Here is a 25,025-nt window from a genome sequence, read left to right on the forward strand (position 1 = left end):
ATGAATTTGAGTTCTGCTCCATACTTATCTCCTGCTCTGTCAGGGACTCTCTGTTGTTTTCCCTGTCAGGGCAGTCATTGGTGGTAGCCGGGCACCATCTAGTTCTTCTGGTCTCAGGCTGATGCAGTTTCTGGTTTATGTGGCCCTTTCTGTCTCTTGGGCTAATATTTTCCTTGTGTCTTTGGTGTTCTTCATTATCCTTTGTTCCAGGTGGGTTGGGACCAATTGATGCATCTTAGATGGCTGCTCGCTGGCTTTTAAGACCCCAGATGCCACTCACCAAAGTAGGGTGCAGAACATTTTCTTAAAAAACTTTGTTATGCCAGTTAACCTAGATGTTCCCTGAAACTATGGTCCCCAAACCCCAGCCCGTGCTACTCTGTCCCTCGAAGTGTTTGATTGTGTTCAGGAAACTTCTTAGCTATTGGTTTAGTCCAGTTGTGCTAACTTCCCCTGTATTATGTGTTGTCCTTCCCTTCACCTAAGATGATTCTTATCTACTATCTAGAAAGTGAATTCCCCTTCTCTCCCTCCCCACCCTTGTAACCATCAAAGAATGTTTTCTTCTGTGTTTAAATCTTTTCTTGAGTTCTTACAATAGTGGTCTCATACAATATTTATCCGTTTGCTACTAATTTCACACAGCATAATGCCTGACAGATTCATCCATGTTGGGAGATGTTTCGCAGATTCATCATTGTTCTTTATTGTTGTGTAATATTCCATTGTGTATATGTACCGTAATTTGTTTATCCATTCATTTGTTGATGGGCACCTAGGTTGTTTCCATCTTTTTGCTATCGTGAACAGTGCTGTAGTGAACATGGGTGTGCATATATTTATTCGTGTGACAGCTCTTATTTCTCTAGGATATATTCCAAGGAGTACGGTTGTTGGATTGTATGGTGCTTCTATTTCTAGCTTTTTAAGGAAGCAGCAAATCAATTTCCAAAGTGGTTGTACCATTTTACATTCCCACCAGCAGTGCATAAGTGTTCCAGTCTCTCCACAGCATGGTTGTATTCTTTAATAATAATTGTAGTAACTAATATTTATTTAACTCTTACTATTCACAAATTAGTATAATAACATATGCATAATATATGCTTAGACCCAAGCCCTGGTGGCACAGTGGTTACATACTTGGCTGCTAACCAAGAGACTGGTAGTTTGAACCCACCAGCTGCTCTGCAGGAGGAAGATGTGGCCGTCTGCTTCCGTAAAGATTTACAGCCTTGCAAACCATATGGGGCAGTTCTCCTCTGTCGTATAGGGCTGCTATGAGTCGGAATCAACTTGACAGCAATGGGTCTGGGATTGTTTCATCAAATCTCATCTGTGAGGTAGGTACTAGAGGAAACCAAAACAAAGAGCGGTTAAGTAAGTTGCTCAAGGTCAATAGCTAGCAAAAGGTAGAGTCAAGATTCAACCTGAAGCAGGTTGACTTGAGTCTATATATCAAATCTATGCTGTGTGCTGTACTAAAGTAGTACTTGTAAATTACGGAAGACACCTGTGATAGACATATAGATGGCATTCTGTCGTGAACATTCAGTAGCGTCATTCATGTTCTGGTTATGATAGAGACCCACTTAGATGTAGGCTACAGGTGTGTTTGTGAATTATAAAACAATGTTTTTTTCAAGATGGGATCTTGAAATTTCTTAAGCATTTGTATGAATGTGTGGATGAAACTGCAGAGTTGTTGTTTGTTGGTAGAAGAGAGAGTGGCATTAAACATTACAGGACTATTTTTTTTCTTCGTGGTGTCTGGATCAGAATTTTGTCTCAAACACGCCTGTTGGGCAGCAGTATAGTATGGTGTTCAGGAATATGGCCTCTGGACTTGGACTGCATAGGTTTAAACCACAGATTACCCAATTGCTAGCTACGAGCTCCAGTTGGCTACCAATTCTTCTAAGTTTCGGTTTCTTCATCTGTAAAATGAGGAAAGCAATGGCTTATTGTGAGGATTAAATGAGCTAATGCACTTCGCACATTGGCTGGCATATGTAAGGACTTAGTAAAGGTTAGCCATTTCTATTATGTTTACAGGAAAAGGTACCTCTAAAACTATGATGTTTCAGAGATCATTGAGTCCAGAGATCTATTTACCCAAATCACATTGGCAGAAAGCTGAATGAGAAAAGGATCTGAAACTTTGGTCATGGAAGAACTCATTTTCTAAATGTCAGGTCTCTTTTAAACAGAGGAAACCTGGGATAAATTGTGCGATTTGTTCTCCATCTTGCAATATTTCAGGAGAGGAAAATGTGCTTATTCTTTTTTTTAAAAAAAATTTGTTGTTGAGAATATACACAGCAAAATATACACCAATTCAATAGTTTCTACATGTACAATTCAGTGATATTAATTACATTCTTTGGGTTGTACAGCCATTCACACCCTCCTTTCCTGAGTTGTTCCTCCCCCATTAACAGAAACTCACTGCCTCCTAGGATTCCTATCTATTCTTTTGAGTTGCTGTTGTCACTTTGATCCCATATAGATAGTTCTTAAAAGAGCTTAACGCTCAAGGCAGACATTTTTTACTAGGTAAGCTAAATTATTGTTTGGTTTTAAGAAGACTTCAGGGGATATTTGTGGTTTAAGGTTTAAAGATCATTTCAGGGCAATAGTTTCAGGGGTTCATCTAGCCTCCATGGCTCCAGAAAGCCTGAGTTTCATGAGAATTAGAAATTCTGCATTTTCCCCATTTTGATCAGGATTCTGTTATAGAATCTTTAACCAAAATGTTCAGTAATAGTAGCTAGCATTCTTATGATGGGTTAAAGTGTGCTTATTTTACACTGTAATTTAAACTCCTGGCAATCTCTTTCCTTTTCTGTCCTTTGAATTAGTTTCTGTTTTGTTTAAGGTAGCTTTTGAGATTCCTTAATATTTAAGCAGCTCAGCCATTTTACTTTTATTAAGTTTGAGAACCATGGAATCATCTAGATTAGAAATATATTCCCTCTAGGGAATCTAAATGAACCCTGAGCCCAGAAAAATAACTCTATGCTTGATATTATTTTGGGAGAAACTGGGGGTGAATGTTGTTTGGGTGCCTATATTTCAGGTTGATGGGAAATTATAATTACACAAAAGTTCCCCCTCTCCCTCTATATTCAACTTAGTAAGCCTGATATTTTTCCTGTTGGAATATTATATTGACAGCCAAATTCATGCTGGTAGTGACAAAAACTATAGAAAGCTTCCAGCTCACACCTGACTTTTTTATCAAATATTTTTTTAGGATTTGCAGGTTTGGAGAGAAGATGGCTTTTGTCCCTCAGAACCTGTTTTTGTTCCAGTACCAGGAGCCAGTGAAGAAGATGTTGGGGTTATTCTTTCTGTGATGATCACCCCCAACCAGGTAAATGTTACTTCCCTGTCTTCAGTCAAGAAATAAAGTAGCATAAACCATTTGAGTGTTATAAGCTCTCAGCTGTTAACCAAAGGGTTGGCCTGGTTTGAACCCACCCAGTGGCTCCATGGGAGAAAGACCTGGTGATCTGCTCCTGTAAAGATTACAGCCAAGAAAACCCTATGGGGCAGTTCTACTCTGTCACATGGGGTCACAATGAGTTAGAATCGACTCCACAGCACCCAACAACATTGATAGTTTATTTTGATTCCAAAATGGCACCTTCTCCCTTCTCTTCCTCTCTGTACTATTTACATACTCTTTTATCATAATCCTGGTGGTGCAGTGGTTAAGTGCTGAGCTGCTAACCAAAAGGTCGGTGGGTAGAACCCACCAGCTGCTCCGTGGGAGGAAGATGGGGCTTCCATAAAGATTAAGTCCTTGGAAACTCTATGGGGCAGTTTTTATCTATTCTATAGGGTCACTATGAGTAGGAATGACTTGGTAGCAATGGTTTTTTTTTTTAAAACCATAATCCATAGTTTATTATTGTTTTAGAGTTCTATTTGTAGAACCATAATAATAATGTCCATTTGCATAGGAATTTATTATTTACAAACTATTTTCTTACTTATTTAGACATCAAAACAACTTTGTGAAACACCATTTTAAGCATATGGAACTTGTAATTTAAAGAAGTTAAAAGAGACTAGCATCAGATCTCATAATGATAAAGCCAGTACTTAAATCTGAATCTTCTAACTTCTAGTCTAATGTTCTTATGTTCTTATCATCATCTGTGCTGCCAATTTCAATTAACTGATCCAAAAGTTCAATACCATAAGCCCTGGACTGTTGTCTCAATAATGTTGATATATGATTTCTTGTCTAGTCAACCTTGTGGCAAATTGGTTCACTTTGAGTGCCAATTTTGATCAGTTATTAGTGGCTACCTGGAGTGTGGGATCCTGAGACCTTTTAAGTGTTAAAGGAATAATTTCTTTTGTAAGGATCCGCACAAAGCTGGTTCCTATGAGGCGGAGGTCAAAGATATCCCAAATGTCCAGCTTTTCCAAGCTGCTGTAGTGCTCTATCATCTGTAACATCAATTACTCCCTCTAGCCTCAGTACTCTCCTTCCTGTCTTTGGTTCCCTAATTCACTGCAACGTCTCACAGAACTCACCAACTGTATAAAGGAAATGGCTCATGAGGTTGTGGAAGCTGGCAAGTCCCAAATTCATGCGTCAGGTGTAGGCTTCTCCCTGGCTGTCAGTCTCTGCCCAAAGGCACTCAGCTTTCTCACTCCGTGGGCTAGGAAGCCCACTCTGCCTTTTCCTGCGGGTCTCTCTTGCGAATATCTGCTGTGAGTCTCTGCTGCTGGTCTCTCCTTCCTTGGTGGTGGTGGGCTCTTCTCTCTGCCCTGGAATTGGCTCTCTTTTAAGGCAAAACTGACCAATCCCTTGGTGGTCCACAATTATCTTATTTGCACATTCCTGCCCTATCACCTGGGTGGGAATTATAAGACCATGGCGAGAAAGGCTATACTAAGTAATTCATCACACAGCAAGGGTTCGGTGAGAAAAGTGCTGTGATCAATTACTGATGTCTGCCGTGGGCTTAGGAGGATTCAGTCCTCATGTTATGCGTTTGCCACTCCTGTAATTAGACTAGGGCAAATCTCAGTCTGCCTTGCAATGCTGCCTATAGAACAGCTCCAAAGTAACACAAAATGGAGGCATTTCTAATTTAGAAGAAAGAATTTCTATGCCTCTTAGGAGATTGGAAAGGGGCAAGTAAAAAGATCCTTAAGATCAAAGGTGACTGATATAAACAACTTTTTCTTTGCTCTAGGAATGAACCTCTTCAGCCGTGATTTCCTTTTCAGTACAATTCGGCAATTCATCAAACATTTAGTGAGTGGATAGGATAGGCGAGGCACTGTGCTAGGTGCTAGGGATAGATACAAAGATGAGTAAGAAATGCTCTCTGCCCTTAGGAATTTTTTCAGCCTAGTGGAGAAGATAGACAGACTTTTAATGAAATCAAAGGGCATTTTCAGTATTGTATTTTCTTTTCTAGGATGAAAGCAATTTTCTCCTTGGTCATAGATGCCAAGAACTTTCAAGAACTGGGCAGAGCAGAAGTGCCTGTGCAAATGCCTTATGGGTTCCATGGTACCTTCGTACCCATCTGATGGGACAACCACAAGGTCTGGGAACTAGATGTGAAATGAATGTTTTCTGTACAACAGAGAGAACAAAAAGGCACCCTGCCTTCCAAACCATAGACACTTGAGTTTTAAATTTCTGTCAAAAACAGAATTCATGACATACTTACGGTTTTATATTTTCTTACTGCTCTTCTTTGAAAACATTAAGCAAGTGTTGATACAGCCTTTTGAAGAGGGTTTTAAATTTACATTTACTGGCTGTATTGTCCTCTGCCCCATGCGTCTGTCAGTTTGTCGTACTGTGGTGGCTTGCGTGTTGCTGTGATGCTGGAAGCTAAGCTACCGGTATTTCAAATACCAGCAGGGTCACTACTGGTGGATAGGTTTCAGTTGAGCTTCCAGACTAAGACATACTAGGAAGAAGGACCTGATGGTCTACTTCTGAAAAAATTAGCCAGTGAAAACCTTATGAATAGCAGTGGAACATTGTCTGATATAGTGCCAGAAGATGAGCCCTTCAGGTTGGAAGGCACTCAGTACTTCTGGAGAAGAGCAGCCTCCTCAAAGTAGAGTCGACCTTAATGATGTGGATGGACTCAAGCTTTTGGGACCTTCATTTGCTGATGTGGCATGACTTAAAATGAGAAGAAACTGCTGCAAACATCCAATAATAATTGGAAAGTGGAATATACGAAGTATGAATCTAGGAAAATTGGAAACCGTCAAAAGTGAAATGGAACACATAAACATCAACATCCTAGGCATTAGTGAGCTAAAATGCACTGGTATAGGCCATTTTGAATCAGACAAGCATATGGTCTACTATGCCGGGAATGACAACTTGAAGAGGAATGGTGTTGCATTCATCGTCAAAAAGAACATTTCAAGATCTATCCTGAAGTACAATGCTGTCAGTAATAGGATAATATCTATATGCCTATAAGGAAGACCAGTTAATATGGCTATTATTCAAATTTACGCACCAACCACTAAGGCCAAAGATGAAGAAATCGAAGATTTTTACGAACTTCTACAGTCTGAAATTGATCAAACACATAATCAGGATGCATTGATAATTACTTGTGATTGGAATTTTAAAGTTGGAAACAAAGCAGAAGGATCGGTAGTTGGAAAATATGGCCTTGGTGATAGAAATGATGCCAGAGATTGCATGATAGAATTTTGCAAGACCAATGACTTCTTCACTGCAAATACCTTTTTTCAACAACATAAACGATGACTATATACGTAGACCTCGCTGGATGGAATACACAGGAATCAAGTCGTCTACATCTGTGGAAACAGATGATGGAAAAGCTCAATATCATCAATCAGAACAAGGCCAGAGGCTGTCTGCAGAACAGATCATCAATTGCTCATATGCGAGTTCAAGTTGAAGCTGAAAAAAATTAGAACAAATCCATGAAAACCAAAGTCTGACCTGAATTTAGAGACCATCTCGAGAATAGACTTGACACATTGAACACTAATGACTGAAGACCAGACGAATTATGGAATGACATCAAGGGCATCATACATGAAGAAAGCAAGGGGTCATTAAAAAGACAGGAAAGAAAGAAAAGACCAAAAGGGATGTCAGAAGAGACTCTGATACTTACTCTTGAATGTCAGGCAGCTAAAGCGAATGGAAGTAATGATGAAGTAAAAGAGCTGAGATGAAGATTTCAAAGAGCAGCTCGAAAAGACAAACTAAAGTATTATAATGACATGTGCAAAGACCTGGAGTTAGAAAACCAAAAGGGAAGAACACGCTTGGCAGTTCCCAAGCTGAAAGAACTGAAGAAAAAATTCAAGCCTCGAGTTGTAATACTGAAGGATTCTACGGGTAAAATATTAAATGATGCAGGAAACATCAAGAGAAGATGGAAGGAATACTCAGAGTCACTGTACCAAAAAGAATTGGTTGACATTCAGCCATTTCAGGAGGTAGCATATGATCAAGAACCAATGGTACCAAAGGAAGAAGTCCAAGCTGCACTGAAGGAATTGGCAAAAAGCAAGGCTCCAGGAATTGATGGAACACCAACTGAGGTATTCCAACAAACTAATGCAACTCTGGAGGTGCTCAGTCATCTATGCCAAGAAATTTGGAAGACAGCTACCTGGTCAACTGACTGGAAGAGGTCCATATTTGTACCCATTCCAAAGAAAGGCGATCCAACAGAATGTGGAAATTATTGAACAATATCATTATTATCGCACACAAATAAAATTTTGCTGAAAAGCATATAAAAGTGGTTGCAGCAGTACATCGAGAGGGAACTGCCAGAAATTCGAGTCAGATTCAGAAAGGACATGGAACAAGGGATATCATTGCTGATGTCAGATTGTACTTGGCTGAAAGGAGAGAATACCAAAAAGATGTTTACCTGTGTTTTATGGACTATGCAAAGGCATTTGACTGTGTGGACCATAACAAATTATGGATAACGTTGCAAAGAATGGAAATTCCAGAACACTTAATTGTGCTCATGAGGAACCTGTGCATAGATCAAGAGGCAGACATTTGAACAGAACAAGGTGGTACTGCGTGGTTTATTCAAGAATGATGTGTGTCAGTGTTGTATCCTTTCACCATACTTATTCAATCTGTGGGAGCCCTGGTGGCACAGTGGTTGAGAGCTTGGCTTTTAAGCAAAAGATCAGCAGTTCAAATCCACCAGCTGCTCGTTGGACACCTTATGGGGCAGTTCTACTCTGTCCTATATGGTTGCTATGAGTCGAATGGACTCGACAGTAATGAGTTTTTTTTTTTTTTTATTTTAAATCAACCTGTATGCTGAGCAAATAATCCGAGAAGCTGGACTATATAAAGAAAACCGCGGCATCAGAATTGGAGAAAGTCTCACTAACAATCTGCGACATGCAGTTGACACCATCTTCCTTGCTGAAAGTGAAGAGGACTTAAAGTACTTACCAATGAAGATCAAAGACCACAGCCTTCAGTATGTATGTTGATTACACCTCAATATAAAGAAAACAAAAATCCTCACAACTGGACCAATAAGCACCATCATGATAAATGGAGAAAAGATTGAAGTTGTGAAGGATTTAATTTTACTTGGATCCACAATCAACAGCCATGGAAGCAGCAGTCAAGAAATCAAAAGATACATTGCATTGGGCAAATCTGTGGCAAAACACCTCTTTAAAGTGTTAAAAAGCAAAGATGTCACTTTAGGAACTAAGGTGTGCCTGACCCAAGCCATGGTGTTTTCAATTGCCTCATATGCATGTGAAAACCGGACGATGAATAAGGAAGACCAAAGAAGAGTTGATGCCTCTGAATTACGGTGTTGGCAAAGACTACTGAATATACTATGGACTGCCAGAAGAATGAACAAATCTCTCTTGGAAGAAGTACAATCAGAATACTCCTTAGAAGCAAGGATAGCGAGACTTCGTCTCATATATTTTGGACATGTCATCAAGAGGGACCAGTCCCTAGAGAAGGACATCATGCTTGGTAGAGGGTCAGCGAAACAGAGGAAGACCCTCAACAAGACGGATTGACACAGTGGCTGTTGCAATGGGCTGAAGCATAACAACGATGGTGAGGTTGGTGCAGGACCAGGCAGTGTTTCGTTCTGTTGCACTTAGGATCCCTATGAGTCGGAACTGACTGGATGACCCCTAACAACAACAACAACATCTCCCTCTGAGTAATAAAATGAATACATGAAAGGAAAACTAAAACTGAATCATTACCACCACCAGATATGTGGGTGACCCAGGTCTTCAAACTTGTGAGAAAAAATATAAATGATCACAGATTGTAGATTTTGAATATAGATCTGAAAAGCACCTTGTTTTTTTCTGCCTCTTACCATTGGTGCTAAGGTACTCATAGATGACAGGAACCCCACTATAACATGCTTGGAGGCGCCTTCTAAACGGGCCATTTCTCTGCTGTCCACAGCAGATATCACTGCAGTTGCATTAACCCTTCCAAGCACCACCCATTATCACCCCCTCCCTGCCCCCAGCTTGGCCTTGAGAAGTGGTTGTTTTGAGGAGCATCACTAAAATCAAGTATTTTTTCTAATCTCCTGGTGCACAGTTCTCCAGGGATTGATGAAAGCTCGTAGTTCTTCATTTATTTGGACAACAGGTGGCACTAGAGACCATATAATCTAAACCCCACTGGGGCTTTGTTTTTCACCAACAGCCTTAACCAGTCTAGATCTCAAAATCTGTCACTTAAACCACACTCTTGCCAACACCTTCGAAATCCCTTGCTCCCTTTTCTTTCAGTTATACGCCCCTCCTCTGGCTGAACTCTAAATCCTGGACCAATTAAACTGTCCACTCTCCCTCTGCATGTTGAATATTGCTAGAATAGCCCCCAAACATGAGGCACTGGTGGTTCAGTGGGAGAATTTTCGCCTTCCACACAGATTCCTGGCCAATGCGGCTCATGTGCAGCCACCACCCATCTGTCAGTGAAGGCTTGCATGTTGCTATGATGCTGAACAGGTTTCAGTGGAGTTTCCAGATTAAAATCCATTAGGAAGAAAGGCCTGACGATCTACTTCTGAAAGTCAGCCAGTGAATACTCTATGGATCACAATGGTCTGATCTGTAACCGATCATCGGGATGGCACAGGACTGGGCAGTGTTTAGTTTCCTTTTACATGGGGTCACCATTAGTCAGGGGCCGACCAACAGCAGCTACAACAACTCCCCCCAGATGGCAACTGTGAACTCATGGTCTCTAACCTCATTTAGGCTCACTACACAGTCCTGGTCCAACACATCAGTTCCGTAATTTTCCTTAAGAGTTATTCAAGCTTCACAAACACTATCATCTTCAGTGAAGTGTTGTACATGTACAAATGCCATATGGGGGGTTTTGCATTGTGGCAATAAAGTAAAAGGGCTAAGTTCCATGTCTGGATTGGTGAGATGCAGAACAGCAACAGCAGGTTTGGAATGGCTGCCTAAACATAAGAAGATGCCTAAACAGAACTAACTCAGCTTAAAGCCTGTAGTAACCGTGAGAACCCAAGTCCCCTGATATTTCACAGAAGTCCCTGAAAAGGCATTGTCCTCTCCCGTGACATGACATGGAAGTTTGATCTGTCTTACCTAGACCTTAAGGGTGAAGACCATGCTGGCTGATATCTGGAAAGCACACAGACCTAATCATATCTTTCCTTTGTTTAAAAACCTTTAATCCATCCTAATACACAATGAGTGAAGTTCAAACATATAAAGGTTAGCAATATAATCATAAGATTTTGCTCCAAGGATGCCTGAATTCTCCCTTGGCCCTGCCTGAAGGAGAAGACAAAAAACAATCAATGACATTTTGTAATCTAAGCATGTATGCCTGGTAATCCAGTGTAGAACATTTTGGTAATATGTGAGTGAACATTTAACTAAGTAAGGCTCAAAGCCGAGGCAGCACCTCTTCTTCTTCCTATCCCTAAGCCCAACTCTTATCAACAGCCAGTGTCCAGAGACACCAGGAAAGGAAGTATGTGGTGCACAAGTGAGGGGAAAAAGGAGAGAGAGATGGCCTAGCCTATCCGAAGGGGCCAGCCTCTGGGTCAGCTTACTACAGGGAAGCAAGAAGTACAACAGAACAGTGAGTAAGATGACCAGGCCTACCTGGAGGAGGGATGGGACTGGGGACTTTGGCCCAGTTTATTCCTCAAAGCATAGCACCAGAGAATAAGCTACAACTATGTGTGGGACTTTTAACACATTGTGACCCTGCCTGAGAGTAAACAAGGCCCAGTGAGTGTCTGGAAATGAGATTCAATCAGATAAGAATTCCCTTCTCTTAGCAAGGAACTAAGAGAGAGGTAAGAAGGGAGTGCAGCCTCCTCTGCTTTATACTTAAAGTGACATTCCAGGCTCTTCAATAATTTGGTCCCCAATCTATGTTTCCAGTCTCATCTCTCACCTGTCTCCCCATTGCCGTCAAGAACTTGTCACTATGCATTAAATGAGCTGCGCTTGTCCACGTTTCCTTTGCTTACTCTATTTTCTTTTTCTGAAATTCTCATCTCTTCTTATCCACTTGGGGAACTCCTTTAAAATCTAACTTAAAAATCATCTCCTCTTTGAAGCTTTTGCTTTCTGAGGCAGAATTAGTCTTTTTTTAGTTTGTCTTGGTATTGTTTCTGTGTTCGGCTCCCACATTAAACTGAACTCTATGAGTACAGGGACCATGTGTTTGTTATTCATCTTTGTGTCTCTGGCACTTAGCAGAGTGCCTGGCATTTAAGAGATGTTAAGTAAACACTTGTTAATGAATGAATAAGAACTAGAAGGTGACTGATATAGGGGCTACCTTGCCAATATATGTCCTTTTGTATACTCTATGTTATCTCTTAAGGGAAGTGAGCCTACTTAGTCCTGCCTTAGTAGAAAAAAGCCTTGCCTTACTAGGTGCAGACAGTTGCACCAGTAAAGTAGACACTACATCTAAATGGCTGTTGATCTCAAAGTATTGAAAGTTAAGGGGAATGTTGTTTGCTTATTGGTTAGTTAGGGTCACTGAGTATGACTCTGGTGGGTAGCCTTATATAGAACTAAACCAAAACCCAAACCAAATCGGTTGCCATCTAGTCGATTCTGACTCATAGTGACCCAGAGTAGAACTACCCCATAAGATTTCCAAGGATCGGCTGGTGGATTCGAACTGCCAACCTTTAGGTTAGCAGCTTGAGCTCTTAAACCACTGCGCCACCAGGGCTCCTATACAGAGCCAGTTTTAATTAAATAATTTACAGCCAGAACTCTGTGAATGCAGTGCAATATTTTACTAAAGCAATCAAGTAATAAAAGCAATTTCTCAGAAATTTCTTCTACCCTTTTACTTTTTGTTGTATTTTCCTGCTTTAAACGGATTAAAGCGTTTGTGAAACCACTGCCTGTTAGAAAGTATTCTGATGTAGTCAATACCTGGGAAATACTATATAGTCTGAGTGGCCTAAAGCTGATCAGATATAAAAATCAAGGCCGCTAAGTTCCCACCTCCCTTATCTGACAGCTCCAAGGTATGTCTAGCTATCTGAACTCTTTGTTATCGGAGGAGATTCAGATACGAAGAACCCTTGTAGCTGCTTCCAGACGGAAGTAGGCTCCCGGGGCCGGGACCGCCTAGAGTCCAGCTCCAAGTAGGAGAGAAGCCGAGGAGCGCTTCCGGGGACGTGCGGGACCACACTGCGCAGCCGCGGAGGCAGGCACCTCCCATCGCAGCCTACCGCAGTCCGGGAGAAGATGAGCGTGCCCGGCTCCACCCGTCGCCGCCATGCGCAAGTGTCGCGCTTAGTCTTCTTCAGCGCGAGCCACCGGCTCCACAGGTGTGGTGTGCCTACAGGTGCCAGTAGTGGGAGGCGGGGCACCTGCACTGCTGCAGAACATTATCGGAGGCGGGGCCGGGGGACGTACAGACGTGCTTTCGTTCGAGCCCCTGTGGGGGGGACATGGTGACGGAGGGGCGTCGTCTGCGAACTGAGGCTTGAGGGGCGCGCGCTTGGTGGCTTTGTGTGGCGGCCGAGCTTTATTGATAACAAAAATAACAGGGACAACTAGAGTTGACCGAGTTCTTGAAGCAGTAAAGCGTGGTGGTTAACAGAACCGACTACTCCGTAATACGTCCTGGATTGGGAACCTAGAGGCACCACTCACTAGCTCTGTGGCCTGAAGGCGCTTCTTTGTCCCTCAGATTTCCTTAGTTTAGCTCCATGAGTTGCCGTAAAGTTTAAAGAAGTTAAACTTGGCCAGATTACACAGTGTCCAGCACATTGTAAACACTCAATAAATGTTAGCTAGCATCATCTGCCAGGAGCATTAGCTACCGTATCAAATAAAATTACAAGGTAAGTTTTATTCCCTTTTAACCGAAGATGAAATGAGTCCAGAGATTGTTTCCTAAGGCAACTCAGAGCAAGCAGCACGGTTTGAATTTGAATCTAGGGCTCTCAGATTACACTAGAGTGACTCTGAGGATAGATTTACGATTCACTAGTAAGCCCCACTCACTGAGCCTCCCATTTTCTCGTCCATAAAATGAGGATAAGGAGCCTTGGTGGTGCAACAGTTAAGTGCTTGGTTGCTAACCAAAAGGTTGTCGTTTAGAACCCATCATGGAAGAAAGACCTGGTGATCTGCTCGCTTAAAGATTAACCAAACCTGTTGGGGTCCAGTCGATTCATACTCACAGCCACCCTATAGGACAGAGTAAAACTGCCCCATAGGGTTTCCAAGGCTGTAAATCTTTAGGGAAGCAGACTACCACAACTTTCTCCCTTAGACTGGCTGGTGGATTTGAACCACTGACCTTTTTGCTTAGTGGCCCAGCACTTTAACCACTGCACCACCAAGGCTCCCCCCATTTAAGATTATGGCCTAGAAAACCCTTTGGGACAGTTCTGCTCTGTCACATGGGGTTGCTGTGAGTCCAAAGTCAACTTTGTTGGGCACCCAACAACAACAGCAAAATGATAGTAATTCATCCATCCATTTGATGGATAGATATTCCTTGAGTGCCGCTCAGGTCATGACCTAGGCGACATGGAAGCCGCAGTGATCAACAGACCTATCACTGCCTACTTTCTGGGGTTTACAATCTGGCCAGTTTTGTGGAGAGTACAAGGAATGATTTTGTGCAAAACATTTGTGAATTGTAGCACTCAATCTGAGAAGTAGATGAGCAGGGTACAGTAAGGGAAATAAAGAGTATCTTGAATAGGAAGCTCAAACATGAGGATGGTGAGGCCTCATAGAAGATGCAGAAGTTGGTTGGGTGGGTATAGGTATAAAAATTCATTAAGTAAGTTGTTCTTTGTCTGGATCAACAGCTAATCAGGCATAGGGAGAGGGAGGGATGCAGAGCGGGGCACTTGCCCTGGGGGTGCAAGTGCATGGGGGTGCCAGATGAGGCACAGAATGATAATCAGGGCACCACAAATATGAAGGACACCTGGCTGAGGCAGCTGGACAGGAGTAGGGGAAGGCATTTCTGCTAATGTGTCGCCCACTATCAATGTCTATTCGTCTTGAGATTGGTGGGGAAGCCGGGCGGGGGGGAGTGCAATTTAGAGATTGCCCGTGGGTACTAGAATTTGGGGGTGGAGGCAATTTAGAGATTGCTCTTGGGTGCTGGAATTGGGGGTGGGGGCACAATTTAGAGATTGCCCCTGGGAGCTAGTAACCCTCCTTAGTCCCTGCTAAGTATTGTAGCTTTTTATGTCAACTAATTTGAATACTTCTCAAGTATTGTTGGTGAAGTTAACATCAAGAAACAGTTGAGGCATTGTTAAAAGAAGAGACTTACTGGGTTCATGCAATTATTTTCAGGAGCAATGAGATTTGAAGCCACTTGAGAACAAGAATCTTCTTTTATTTATCATTATATGCCCTTCCTTCGTTCAATGTGTGCCTAGTACATAGTAGATACTCTAAATGTTTTTGTTGAATTGAAAAAAAACGGAAGTGCCATCAAGGGCAGATCATTTGTTGGAATCTGTTGTTGTGGAACAAAAGGAATGAATTTAAGGTTTACTTATGCTAATTTGTATGGTACAGTAGTCTAATTAGGGAGTGTATATTGGTTCCTGACAGTATAGTTGGAGTAATGAAATCAAATTGATTTCTGACTCCGCATATGGTGAGTTAAGGTAATAACAAATTGTGAAGCTTTTCAAAGGTCAGAACAAGTAGTAAATGAAAGGAATAGAAAAGGAGTCTGAACGTGATACTTGCAGCATACTGACTTTTTTCTTTTGTCAGCAAGTCTCTGAGTGATGAAGAAAACTTGAAACTGTTTGGGAAATGCAACAATCCAAATGGCCATGGGCACAATTACAAAGGTAAGAGAAAAATGATGAGACTTTAGCCCTTTCAATAAGGATTAAAGATTGTTCAGCAAATATAGACTTACTGAGTAAGAAACCTTGTGGACAGAGCAGGAGTGCTTTGAGTGTTGAATCAAAAATTAAGTGGAAGTTCAAAACGAAAATGGAAGTTCAAAATGCCGGGTTTGGATGCATCTTCCATTACCTCTCAATTGTCTGTTCTGTTGCAGATAGTCTAAAATGATGAATAGCTGAAATAATTTTTTTCTTGGCCTTAGGGTGTATACTATTCTTTTGGCAGCATGTTTCCTTCTCATTGGGTCTGGCGGAGGCTACTATTAAAATTAGATTGTATTCTTAGAGTAAATAATGACTGACAAAAGGAGAATATTGTCTAGAAATGTGCTAAAGGGCAGAAGAATAGGCCAGGTCTAAAACTTTGCCGTCAGTCTTCTAAAAAAGTTATTAATTTGTGCAAGGATAGAAGATTTGATTGAGATACAGCTGATGCCTCAGAAAGCTGCTACATATGCCATAGAGTATGATGGCATATGGTGTGGTGGAGTAAAAGAGCAGACAAAGTATTAGAAGATTGGGATGCAGTCTGTTATTTGATCTGTGATGTCTCTCAGTCTCGACTTACTCACTTATCCCATAATACCTAATGATGTTTGTATGGAGCTGAAAAAAATAAATACCATATTTTCCTGCAAGTATCATGCCCACACATATAACATGCATAGCGAGCCTAGGAAAATCATGCACAAGGGGCTTGCATGGTTGGCAAAAAAAAGCATAATGCGTGTGTTCTTTGCGTAAAAATATGGTATATAAAAGTTGTTAATTTTTAGATGAGTCCCTGGATGGCACAGACATTTAAGCACTCAGCTACTAGCCAAAAGGATAATGGTTTAAACCCACCCAGAGACATTTTGGAAGACAGGCATGGCGATATGCTTGCAAAAGGTCACAGCCTTGAAAACCCTATGAAGTAGTTCTACTCTGCACACATGGGGTTGCCATGAGTCAGAATCAACTCGATGGCAGCTAACAACAACATTAATTTTTAAAGCACTGATCGCCAAGACTTTTCAAATGCTTTCTATGAGCATTTGTTAATTCTCAAAGCATTACTGTAAACCCTGTGTATATTACTGTGAGTAAAGGGATAAGAGTTGAAGGCCTAGTAGTAGTTTTACTTGCTCAGAAAGGATTATCCGGAAGCGAACCAACTCTGTGTGTAGCTGGAAACCTGCCTGTGCATTTTTTGTTTTTACAGGCAGAAATTGGGCAGCATTGCCTTACCACATAGGGAATCAACATCATAAGCTGAATTTACACCCTTTTTGTCCTTGGCTTCTACTACTAAGCTCCTCTGTCTTGGTTGAGTCTTGCTTTGTTTGATACAGAAAGAACAACTGTTTGCGGGAAAATGATAGCTTTGGGTGGGGAGATGTAATTGTTAATTTATGTTGCTAACTTGTGTTTGGATGTTAATCTGTTGAAAGTCATGCTGGTCTTTTGGTATTTTTGTTTTCTTTCCCATAGTTGTGGTGACAGTACATGGAGAGGTACGTGTTGAAAATATTTATGTGGTTTGTGCAGATTGCTGAGCCGTCCTTCAGCTAACATGGTGGAATCTGTGTTGAAAACTCTGTTCCAGTCAGTATTTCTTCGTTGCTTTTGTGTGTGTGGTGAGCTGCTGTCATTCCAGGCTACTCCTCTCCAAAGTGTTGTCTTTAATGTGCTATATATGGACAGGCAGAAGAGCATACAGTGGAAAGGGTGCCTGAAGTACATGGTGTTCCCATGCTGAGATCGATGATTGTCACAGGGATGAAGGCAAATGTGGGCACAATCTCTGCACATTGCACAGTCTTTAATAACAAGTTTGTTTAAATGTGAAGAGCCTATTGTAGTAATATTCAGCTTTGTTTATTCTTTAGATTGATCCTGTTACAGGAATGGTTATGAATTTGACCGACCTCAAAGAGTATATGGAGGTAATGGCAATATTGTGTGCTTATTATGTGCTGTCCCTTAAGTATAATACTTAATGGCTCCATAAGGAGCCCTGGATGGAAACCCTGGTGGCTTAGTGGTTAAGAGTTCGGTTGCTAACCAAAAGGTTGGCAGTTCCAATCCACCAGGCACTCCTTGGAAGCTCCATGGGGCAGTTCTACTCTATCCAGTAGGGTTTGCTATGAGTTGGAATCGACTCAACGACAACAAGTACGGGTAAGGAGCCCTGGTGGTGTGGCGGTTAAGTGCTCAACTGCTAACCAAAAGGTCAATGGTTTGAACCCCCCAGCCGCTCCATAGGAGAAAGATGTGGCTATCTGCTTCTGAAAAGATTTACAGCCTTGGAAACCGTATGGGGCAGTTCTGCTCTATCCTGTAGGGTAACAATGAGTTGGAATTGACTCGAAGGCAATGGGTTTTTTTTTTTTTCACCTCCCTAACTGAATATTTCCAGAAGTTCTATGACCTTGTGAGTGGAATTGAGTGTGGGAGTGGGGGAGTAGTTGGAAGTACTAGTCTCGTGGCCTTCTAAGGTTGTTTGGGTGACTTGCTGGAAATTAGGCACAATTGTGTTACAGTGATAGGAGTAAATGTAGCATACTGGTCATGTGTTCCTTGCTTGGAATATACTGATTTCTTCCATTTAATAATTTCTGTCCTTTTTCAAGACACAACTTTTTCCTTGAAGCTTTCTTTTCCTTCTCTGAATTTTCCTTGAGCCTTTGGTCATAGATTTTTAATGCCTCCATGTTGTTTTATTCACTCTTGCTTTATTATAAACTCAACTGGGGCATATCACTGACAGATGAACACACAAGGTATTCAATAAATAAGTTATTGATTGTGTCATTATAGAATTTTTGCATTGCAAGAAAACTTAGAGATTATCTAAGCCAACTTCTTCATTCCATAGATTAAGATGGAGAGATGCTGAACAGTTAACTGATTTGTCCTATATCATATCCTTAGTCATTTGCAAAGTTGGGAGCAGATTTTCTTCTATCCAGCTTAGTGTTTATTATGTCAACATTTCACCTGTTCATTTAGTTCTTTACTTCAGCTCTGCTGCTTAATTTTAATTTTAATTAAAAGAATTAGTACTTGTTTAATAAAAATGCCGTTATTAATAATTATTAGTCACATTAGTGAGGAGTCCTGGTGACACATTGGTTCTAAGTGCTCAACTGCTAACCAAAAGGTCAGCAGTTCAAACTCACCAGCCACTCTGCAGGAGAAAGATGTGGCAGTCTGCTTCCATAAAGATTTATAGCCTTGGAAACCCTATGGGGCAGTTCTACTCTGTCCTGTAGGCTTGCTATGAGTCGGAATCGACTCAAGGGCAATGTGTTTTTTCACATTAATTAACATCTGTATATTTAATACATTTGCCTACTTTGCATTAATCTTTGTAGTAAGGTCTAGGAATACAAAGATGAATGAGATATAACCCTTGTCCACAGAGTACTTTTTCTAGGGGGTAAATAATAAGTGCTCAGAAAGTGGTTGTTGAATAAATGACTAAGAGATTGAATGAATGAACAAACAGCACTGTGCTCAAGGTACTTTAGGAAAGCTATAAAGACAGAGTTCTTGCATGCATTGGGGACATACTGTAGATATACACAAAGTGTGGTACAGTACAAGACAACAATATGAAGTGTTCCAAGCAGGCATCTACACTTTTTCCCACCTTTGTTTACCTGAAGGACAGCACTCACTCCTGTCAGTAAATATGGCTCATCCTGGTATATAGAATAAAGTTAGAAAAAGCCCTGCAGATGAGGCTTCAGTGTAGGATTTGGGACCTGAACTGGGATTGCAGATAAAGCAAAGGTATTTATTTTCTTGATATCCATATGGAGCATCCTTTCATTTGATTTGATTCAAAGGCTGTTTGATCTGGGACATACTCTTTTTAGATGATCCTGATTTTGCTCAAGAAACTATCTCTACTATTGTTAACATACCCCTCTTGAAACCATATCATATGGAAAATTAGATTGCTTCACAAATGCATAGAATTTGTATAATAGTTAAAAGTAAAAACCTAGAAAGAATAAAGCAATTACAGTTCTTGCTAATGACAAGGAAAAACTTTATATTAATATATATAAGCATTAAGAAGTAATAGTTTTTACATATTTACAATACTTTTTTCTTCTAAGAGCCCAAGATTATTCTTAAAATTTCTCATAGCAAAAATTTACTACTTACATTTTAGTCTTAGTCTGGTTCCTAGAGTGTAGTACACACTGGAGCCTTGTCCTGATGATATTGTGGCATCGTGTTGTAGGTGAGACTGTGTAATGGAGAAGTGTTTCTGGTAACTTTTTGGACAGAATCCAAGAAGCGTTAAACTGAGTTGGGAATCGCAATGACTTATGTTACAGAAGACTCCAGTGAATTCTCCTCTGCTTTTTGGTTTCTCATCTCCTTGCACTCAGTGACAAGAGGATAACTAATCACAGACAGCTGGGCCACTTTATCTTATGACTTTAGACTTTTAAGATTGCTGTGTGAGGCACAGATAGAGTACTTACACGTATTGAGTTAGTGGCTAAATGATAAGGGTAAGGTGTAGAATTGAAAAATAGGTGTAAAACTCTGGAATTTAAGTCATAAATGGAGTCAATGATCTTTTCCCTTCGTTTTGTCTCTAGGAAGCAATTATGAAGCCTCTTGATCATAAGAATCTGGATCTGGATGTCCCATACTTTGCAGATGTTGTGAGGTGAGTGTTATTATCTTGTTTATATAGATAGTAAAAAAGAAGAATTGATTTTAACATTTTATATGATTGATTTGGGATTTCTAAAATTTAGTTGAATCATTTTTTAAAAACTAGAACCTCTGTTCTATGTAAATATTGAACATAAAATTTTATCATTAGCTTTTAAACTTCTTTATTTTTTTCTACAGCACGACAGAAAATGTAGCTGTATATATCTGGGAAAACCTCCAGAAATTTCTTCCTGTGGGAGTGCTTTATAAAGTAAAAGTGTATGAAACTGACAATAATATTGTAGTTTATAAAGGAGAATAGCTCTTAGGGATTAATATTGTAGAAAGACTAATTACTTTCCATGTTTGAAAATTATCTTTGTCCCGTTGGAGTGTTAAGAAGTCATCACATAATGGTTGTACTTCCACATTGTGTTCTGGAGTTATTGTAAATTTAAATATATTTTAAAACCAAATTTGTGATGTATCTTGAATATCATTTAGAGTCTTTATCTATAGATTAAAAGTCATTGTCTGCAAAATGTTTTTGTGTGAAATTGTTTGAAAGCAAAGGAGATCTGTTTTTATTGTTATTTCTCCATTATCTCATTTTTGGTATCAATTTTTTCTTTGCATATATGACTGGTAAAATGTTTATCAGATTTACACTAGGTAAATCTTACAAAAAATAAGGGGCCACAAAGTCTTGAAACGTAGACTATATATATACATATATATGTGTATATACATATATATATTCTTTTTTTTTGCCAGTTCAACTTTTTACAAGTGTACAATTTATTGACAGCAGTTACAGTAGTTGGCTGTGCAGCCTTACCTATAATCAATGTGATATTTCCGTCACTGTTAACCCCTCCTTTCTCTCTCCCTCCTGCCCCCGGTAACTGCTAATAAAGTTTGTTGTCTATACATTCGCCGTTTCTTGTCTTTTTATATAAGTGAGATCGTATAATATTTGTCCTTTTTGTGACTGACTTATTTCACTCACCATAAACAGCTCCACTCATATGTAGCATGTATCAAGACTTCATTTCTCCTACTGGCTTAGTAGTTTTTGTTTATCCATTTCATCTGTTGGTGGGTATTTAGGTTGTTTCCACCTTTTGGCTACTGTGAATAGTGCTACAATGAACATTGGTTTACAAGTCTCTGTTTTGAGTCTCTGCTTTCAACTCTTTTGGGTGTATACTTAGGAGTAGAATTTCTGGGTCATATGTAGTTCTATTTTTAGTTTTTGAGGAACCACCACACTGTTTTCCACAACAGCAGTACCATTTTGCGTTCCTACCAGCACTAAGGGTCCCAGTTTCCCCACATCCTCACCAACATTTGTTATTTTTTATCTTAGCCATTGTAGTGGGAGTGAAAATGGTATTTCATTGTGGTTTTGATTTGCATCTCTCTGATGGCTGATGACGCTGAGTGTCTTTTCATGTGTTTGGTAGCTATTTGAATGTCCTCTTTGATGAAATGCCTATTCAAGTCCTTTGCCCATTTTATGATTGGGTTATTTGTCTTTTTGTTGTTAAGATGTCAAAGTTTTATATATATTTTGGTTATTAGCTTCTTGTGGGATATATATAGTTTCTGCCGGTAGCTTGTCTTTTCACTTTTTTAGTAAAGTCTTTTGATGAACAAAATTTTTAATTTTTATGAGGTTCCATTTATTTATCTTGTTTTTTGCTGTTTGTGCTTTTATTATATTAGATAATATTGTTGAAAGCTAGACCTGACAGCGTTGTCCATGCTTTCTCTTCTAAGAATTTTGTGGTTTTAGTTTGCACCTTTAGATCCTTAATCCATTTTAAATTTGTTATTTTGTATGGTGTGAGGCATAGATTCTGTTTCATTTTTCTGCATGTGGCAATCTAATTTTCCCAGCACCGTTTATTGAAGAGACTCTTCTTTCCCTATCGAATAGACTTAGCACCTTTGTCAAAAATCAGTTGACCATAGATGTGCAGGTTTATTTCTGAACTCTGTATTCTGTTGGTCTGTGTGTCTATTGTTATATCAGTACGAGGCTGTTTTGGTAACCGTGGCTGTACAGTATGTTTTAAAATGTTCTGCTTTTTCAACATTGCTTTGGCTTTTCAGGGCCTCTTGCCATTCCATGTATAGCTGAGGATTAGTTTTTCTGTTTGTGTAAAGAAGGCTGTTGGAATTTTAATCAGGATTGCATTGAATGTATAGATTGCTTTGGGTAGTATTGACATCTTAACAGTATTAAGTCTTCCAGTCCATGAACATGGAACAGCTTTCCATTTAAGTTGTCTTTAATCTCTTTCAGCAGTGTTTTATAGTTTTCACTGTATAAGTCTTTCATATTCCTGGTTAGATTTATTCCGAGGTATTTTATTTTCTTAGATGCTATTGTAAATGGAATTGTTTCCCTAATTTTGCATTCAGATTTCTCGTTGCTGGTGTGTGGAAGCTCAACTGATTTTTGTTTGTTGACCATGTACCCTGCAACTTTGCTAAATTCCTGTATTAGCTCTAGAAGTTTTCTTGTGGACTCTGAGATTTTCTATATACAGGAAGTCCCCAAGTTATGAACGTCCAACTTACATATAGCCCGTAGTTGCAAACCAGCCCCCATAAAGTCTATTGTATTAAAAATTCGAGGTAAAAAACAATCGTTTGTAATAACAAATGACCACTGCTTTGTGACACATATCAAAACATTATTATTATTTTATTATTATGTTAAAGATGTTTTAGTATATCCAGAAGTGTTTCTTTAATGTTTTTTATGCATAGAAAGGTACATACTGTATACTAAGACAAACATTTAACTGACGTTAGATACAAACCGTACCTGTTTCCAGTTACTTACAAATTTGACTTAAAGACAGACGTTAGGAATGGAACTTGTTCGTATTCTGTGGACTGCCTATATAGGATCCAATCATCTGTGAGTAGAGATAATTTTCCTTCTTCTTTTCCAATCTGGATACCTTTTATTTCTTTTTCTTGTCTTATTGCTCTGGCTAGGACTTTGAATACAATATTGAATAGAAGTGGTGAAAGCAGGCACCTTTGTCTTGTTACCGATTTCAAGGGTAAAGCTTTCAGTCTCTCTCCATTAAGTATAATGTTGGCTGTTGGCTTTTCATATATATGCTGAACCATATTGAGAAATTTCCCTTCTATTCTAGTCTTCTTAGGGTTTTCATCAAAAAAGGGTATTAGATTTTATCAAATGCTTTTTCTGCATCCAAAGAGATGATCATGTCGTTTTTTCCTTTGTTCTATTGACGTGGTATATCGTGTTGATTGATTTTCTAATGTTGAACCATCCCTGCATTTCTGGAATAAATCCTACTTGGTCATGGTGTTTGACTCTTAATATGCTGTTGGATTCTGTTTGCTAGTAGTTTCTTGAGGATATTTGCATCTATAGTCATGAGAGATATTGGCCTGTAGTTTTTTTTCTTGTGATGTCTTTGTCTGGTTTGGGTATCAGGGTTATGTTTGCTTCATGGAATGAATTAGGGAGTATTCCTTCCTTCTCTATCTTTTGGAAGAGTTTAAACAGTATTGGTGTCAATTCTGTAAATATTTTATAGAGTTCCTCGGTGAAGCCATCTGGTGCAGGACTTTTTTTTGTTGGGAGGTTTTTGATCTCTTCACTTGTTATGGGTCTTTTGAGACTTTCTATTTTCTCTTGAGTCAGTTTGGGTAGGTTGTGTGCTTCTAAATGTCCATTTCATCTAGGTTATCCAGTTTGTTGCTGTACAGTTCGTAATATTCTTTCACAATTCTCTTTATTTCTACTAGGTCAGTTGTAATGTCCCCTCTTTCATTTCTATGTGGTTATTTGCATCTTTTTTCTTTTTTTTGTCAGTCTAGCTAAAGGTTTGTCGATATTACTGATCTTTTCAAAGAACCAACTTCTGGTTTTATTGATTCTATTATTTTTCTGTTTTTGATTTTATTTATTTCTGCTCTGATCTTTGTTATTTCCTTTCTTTTTACAGGTTTAGGCTTAGTTTACTCTTCTCTTTCTAGTTCCTAGAGTTGTCAAGTTAAGCTGTTAATTTGAGATCTTTTTTCATGTATGCATTTATTGCTGTAAGTTTCTCTCTGAGTACTGCCTTTGGTACAGCCCACAAGTTTTGGTATATTGTGCTTTCATTTTCACTTGACTCTAGGAAATTTATGATTTCTTCCTTGACCCATTGGTCATTTAATAGTGTGTTGTTTAATTTCCATATATTTGTGTATTTTCCAGGTTTTTTTCTGTTATTGATTTCTAGTTTCACTCTGTTGTGCTCAGAGAAAATACTTAGTAAGATTTCAGTCTTTTAAAATTTATTAGAACTTGCTTCGTAACCTAAAATGTGTTCTATCCTGAAGAATGATCCATGTACACTGGAGTAGAATATTTATTGTGCTGTTTTTGAGTTAAGTGTTCTATATATGTCTGTTAAGTCTTGTTGGTTTATGGTGTCGTTCACGTCCTCTGTTTCTTTGTTGATCTTCTTTCCAGATATTCTGTCCAGTATTGAAAGTGGTGTATTGAAGTCTCCAACTATCTATTTCTCCGTTTAATTCTATCAGTGTTTGCTTTATATATTTAGGTGGCCTGATGTTGGATAACATATATATTTATGATTGTTAAATCTTCTTGATTAATTGACCCTTTTATCACTGTGTGGAAACCTTGGCATAATGATTAAGAGCTACGGCTGCTAACCAAAAGGTCGGCAGTTTGAACCCACCAGGCGCTCCTCGGAAACTCTGTGGGGCAGTTCTACTCTGTCCTTTAGGGTCACTATGAGTTGGAATCGACTCGACAGCAGTGGGTTTGGTTTGGGGTTTTATCACTATATAATATCCGTCTTTAACTCTTTTAACAGATTTTGTCTTAAAACCTACTTTGTCTCA

General features: G+C 39.5%; 2 protein-coding genes across 2 annotated transcripts in view; both read left to right on the top strand.

Moving 5' to 3' along the window:
- Window positions 1-5,562, top strand: part of BCO2 (beta-carotene oxygenase 2) — a 22,059-nt gene extending 16,497 nt beyond the window's left edge. The window contains 3 exon segments of the mRNA XM_023737007.1: window positions 3,257-3,376; window positions 5,448-5,465; window positions 5,467-5,562. Of these exon segments, the coding sequence (XP_023592775.1) occupies window positions 3,257-3,376; window positions 5,448-5,465; window positions 5,467-5,562 (234 nt within the window).
- A 7,209-nt stretch (window positions 5,563-12,771) lies between these two features.
- On the top strand, window positions 12,772-21,145 carry PTS (6-pyruvoyltetrahydropterin synthase). Its single transcript, XM_004382512.2, has 6 exons — window positions 12,772-12,875; window positions 15,307-15,386; window positions 16,920-16,942; window positions 17,318-17,374; window positions 20,054-20,124; window positions 20,313-21,145. The coding sequence occupies exons 1-6, from the start codon at window positions 12,793-12,795 to the stop codon at window positions 20,434-20,436; spliced, it is 438 nt and encodes a 145-aa protein (XP_004382569.1). The 5' UTR covers window positions 12,772-12,792; the 3' UTR covers window positions 20,437-21,145.
- The last annotated feature ends 3,880 nt before the right edge of the window (window positions 21,146-25,025 follow it).

This window comes from Trichechus manatus, unplaced genomic scaffold (genome assembly GCF_000243295.1).
Source record: "Trichechus manatus latirostris isolate Lorelei unplaced genomic scaffold, TriManLat1.0 scaffold00094, whole genome shotgun sequence".
In the NCBI taxonomy this organism is placed as follows: Eukaryota; Metazoa; Chordata; class Mammalia; order Sirenia; family Trichechidae; genus Trichechus; species Trichechus manatus.

Excerpts from the sequence above, each read along its gene's own strand:
- PTS (XM_004382512.2), top strand. The coding sequence starts at position 12,793 with ATGAGCGTGCCCGGCTCCACCCGTCGCCGCCATGCGCAAGTGTCGCGC. Across the intron at positions 15,387-16,919 it reads CCATGGGCACAATTACAAAG|TTGTGGTGACAGTACATGGA; the intron begins GTAAGAGAAAAA and ends TCTTTCCCATAG. Across the intron at positions 16,943-17,317 it reads TGGTGACAGTACATGGAGAG|ATTGATCCTGTTACAGGAAT; the intron begins GTACGTGTTGAA and ends TTTATTCTTTAG.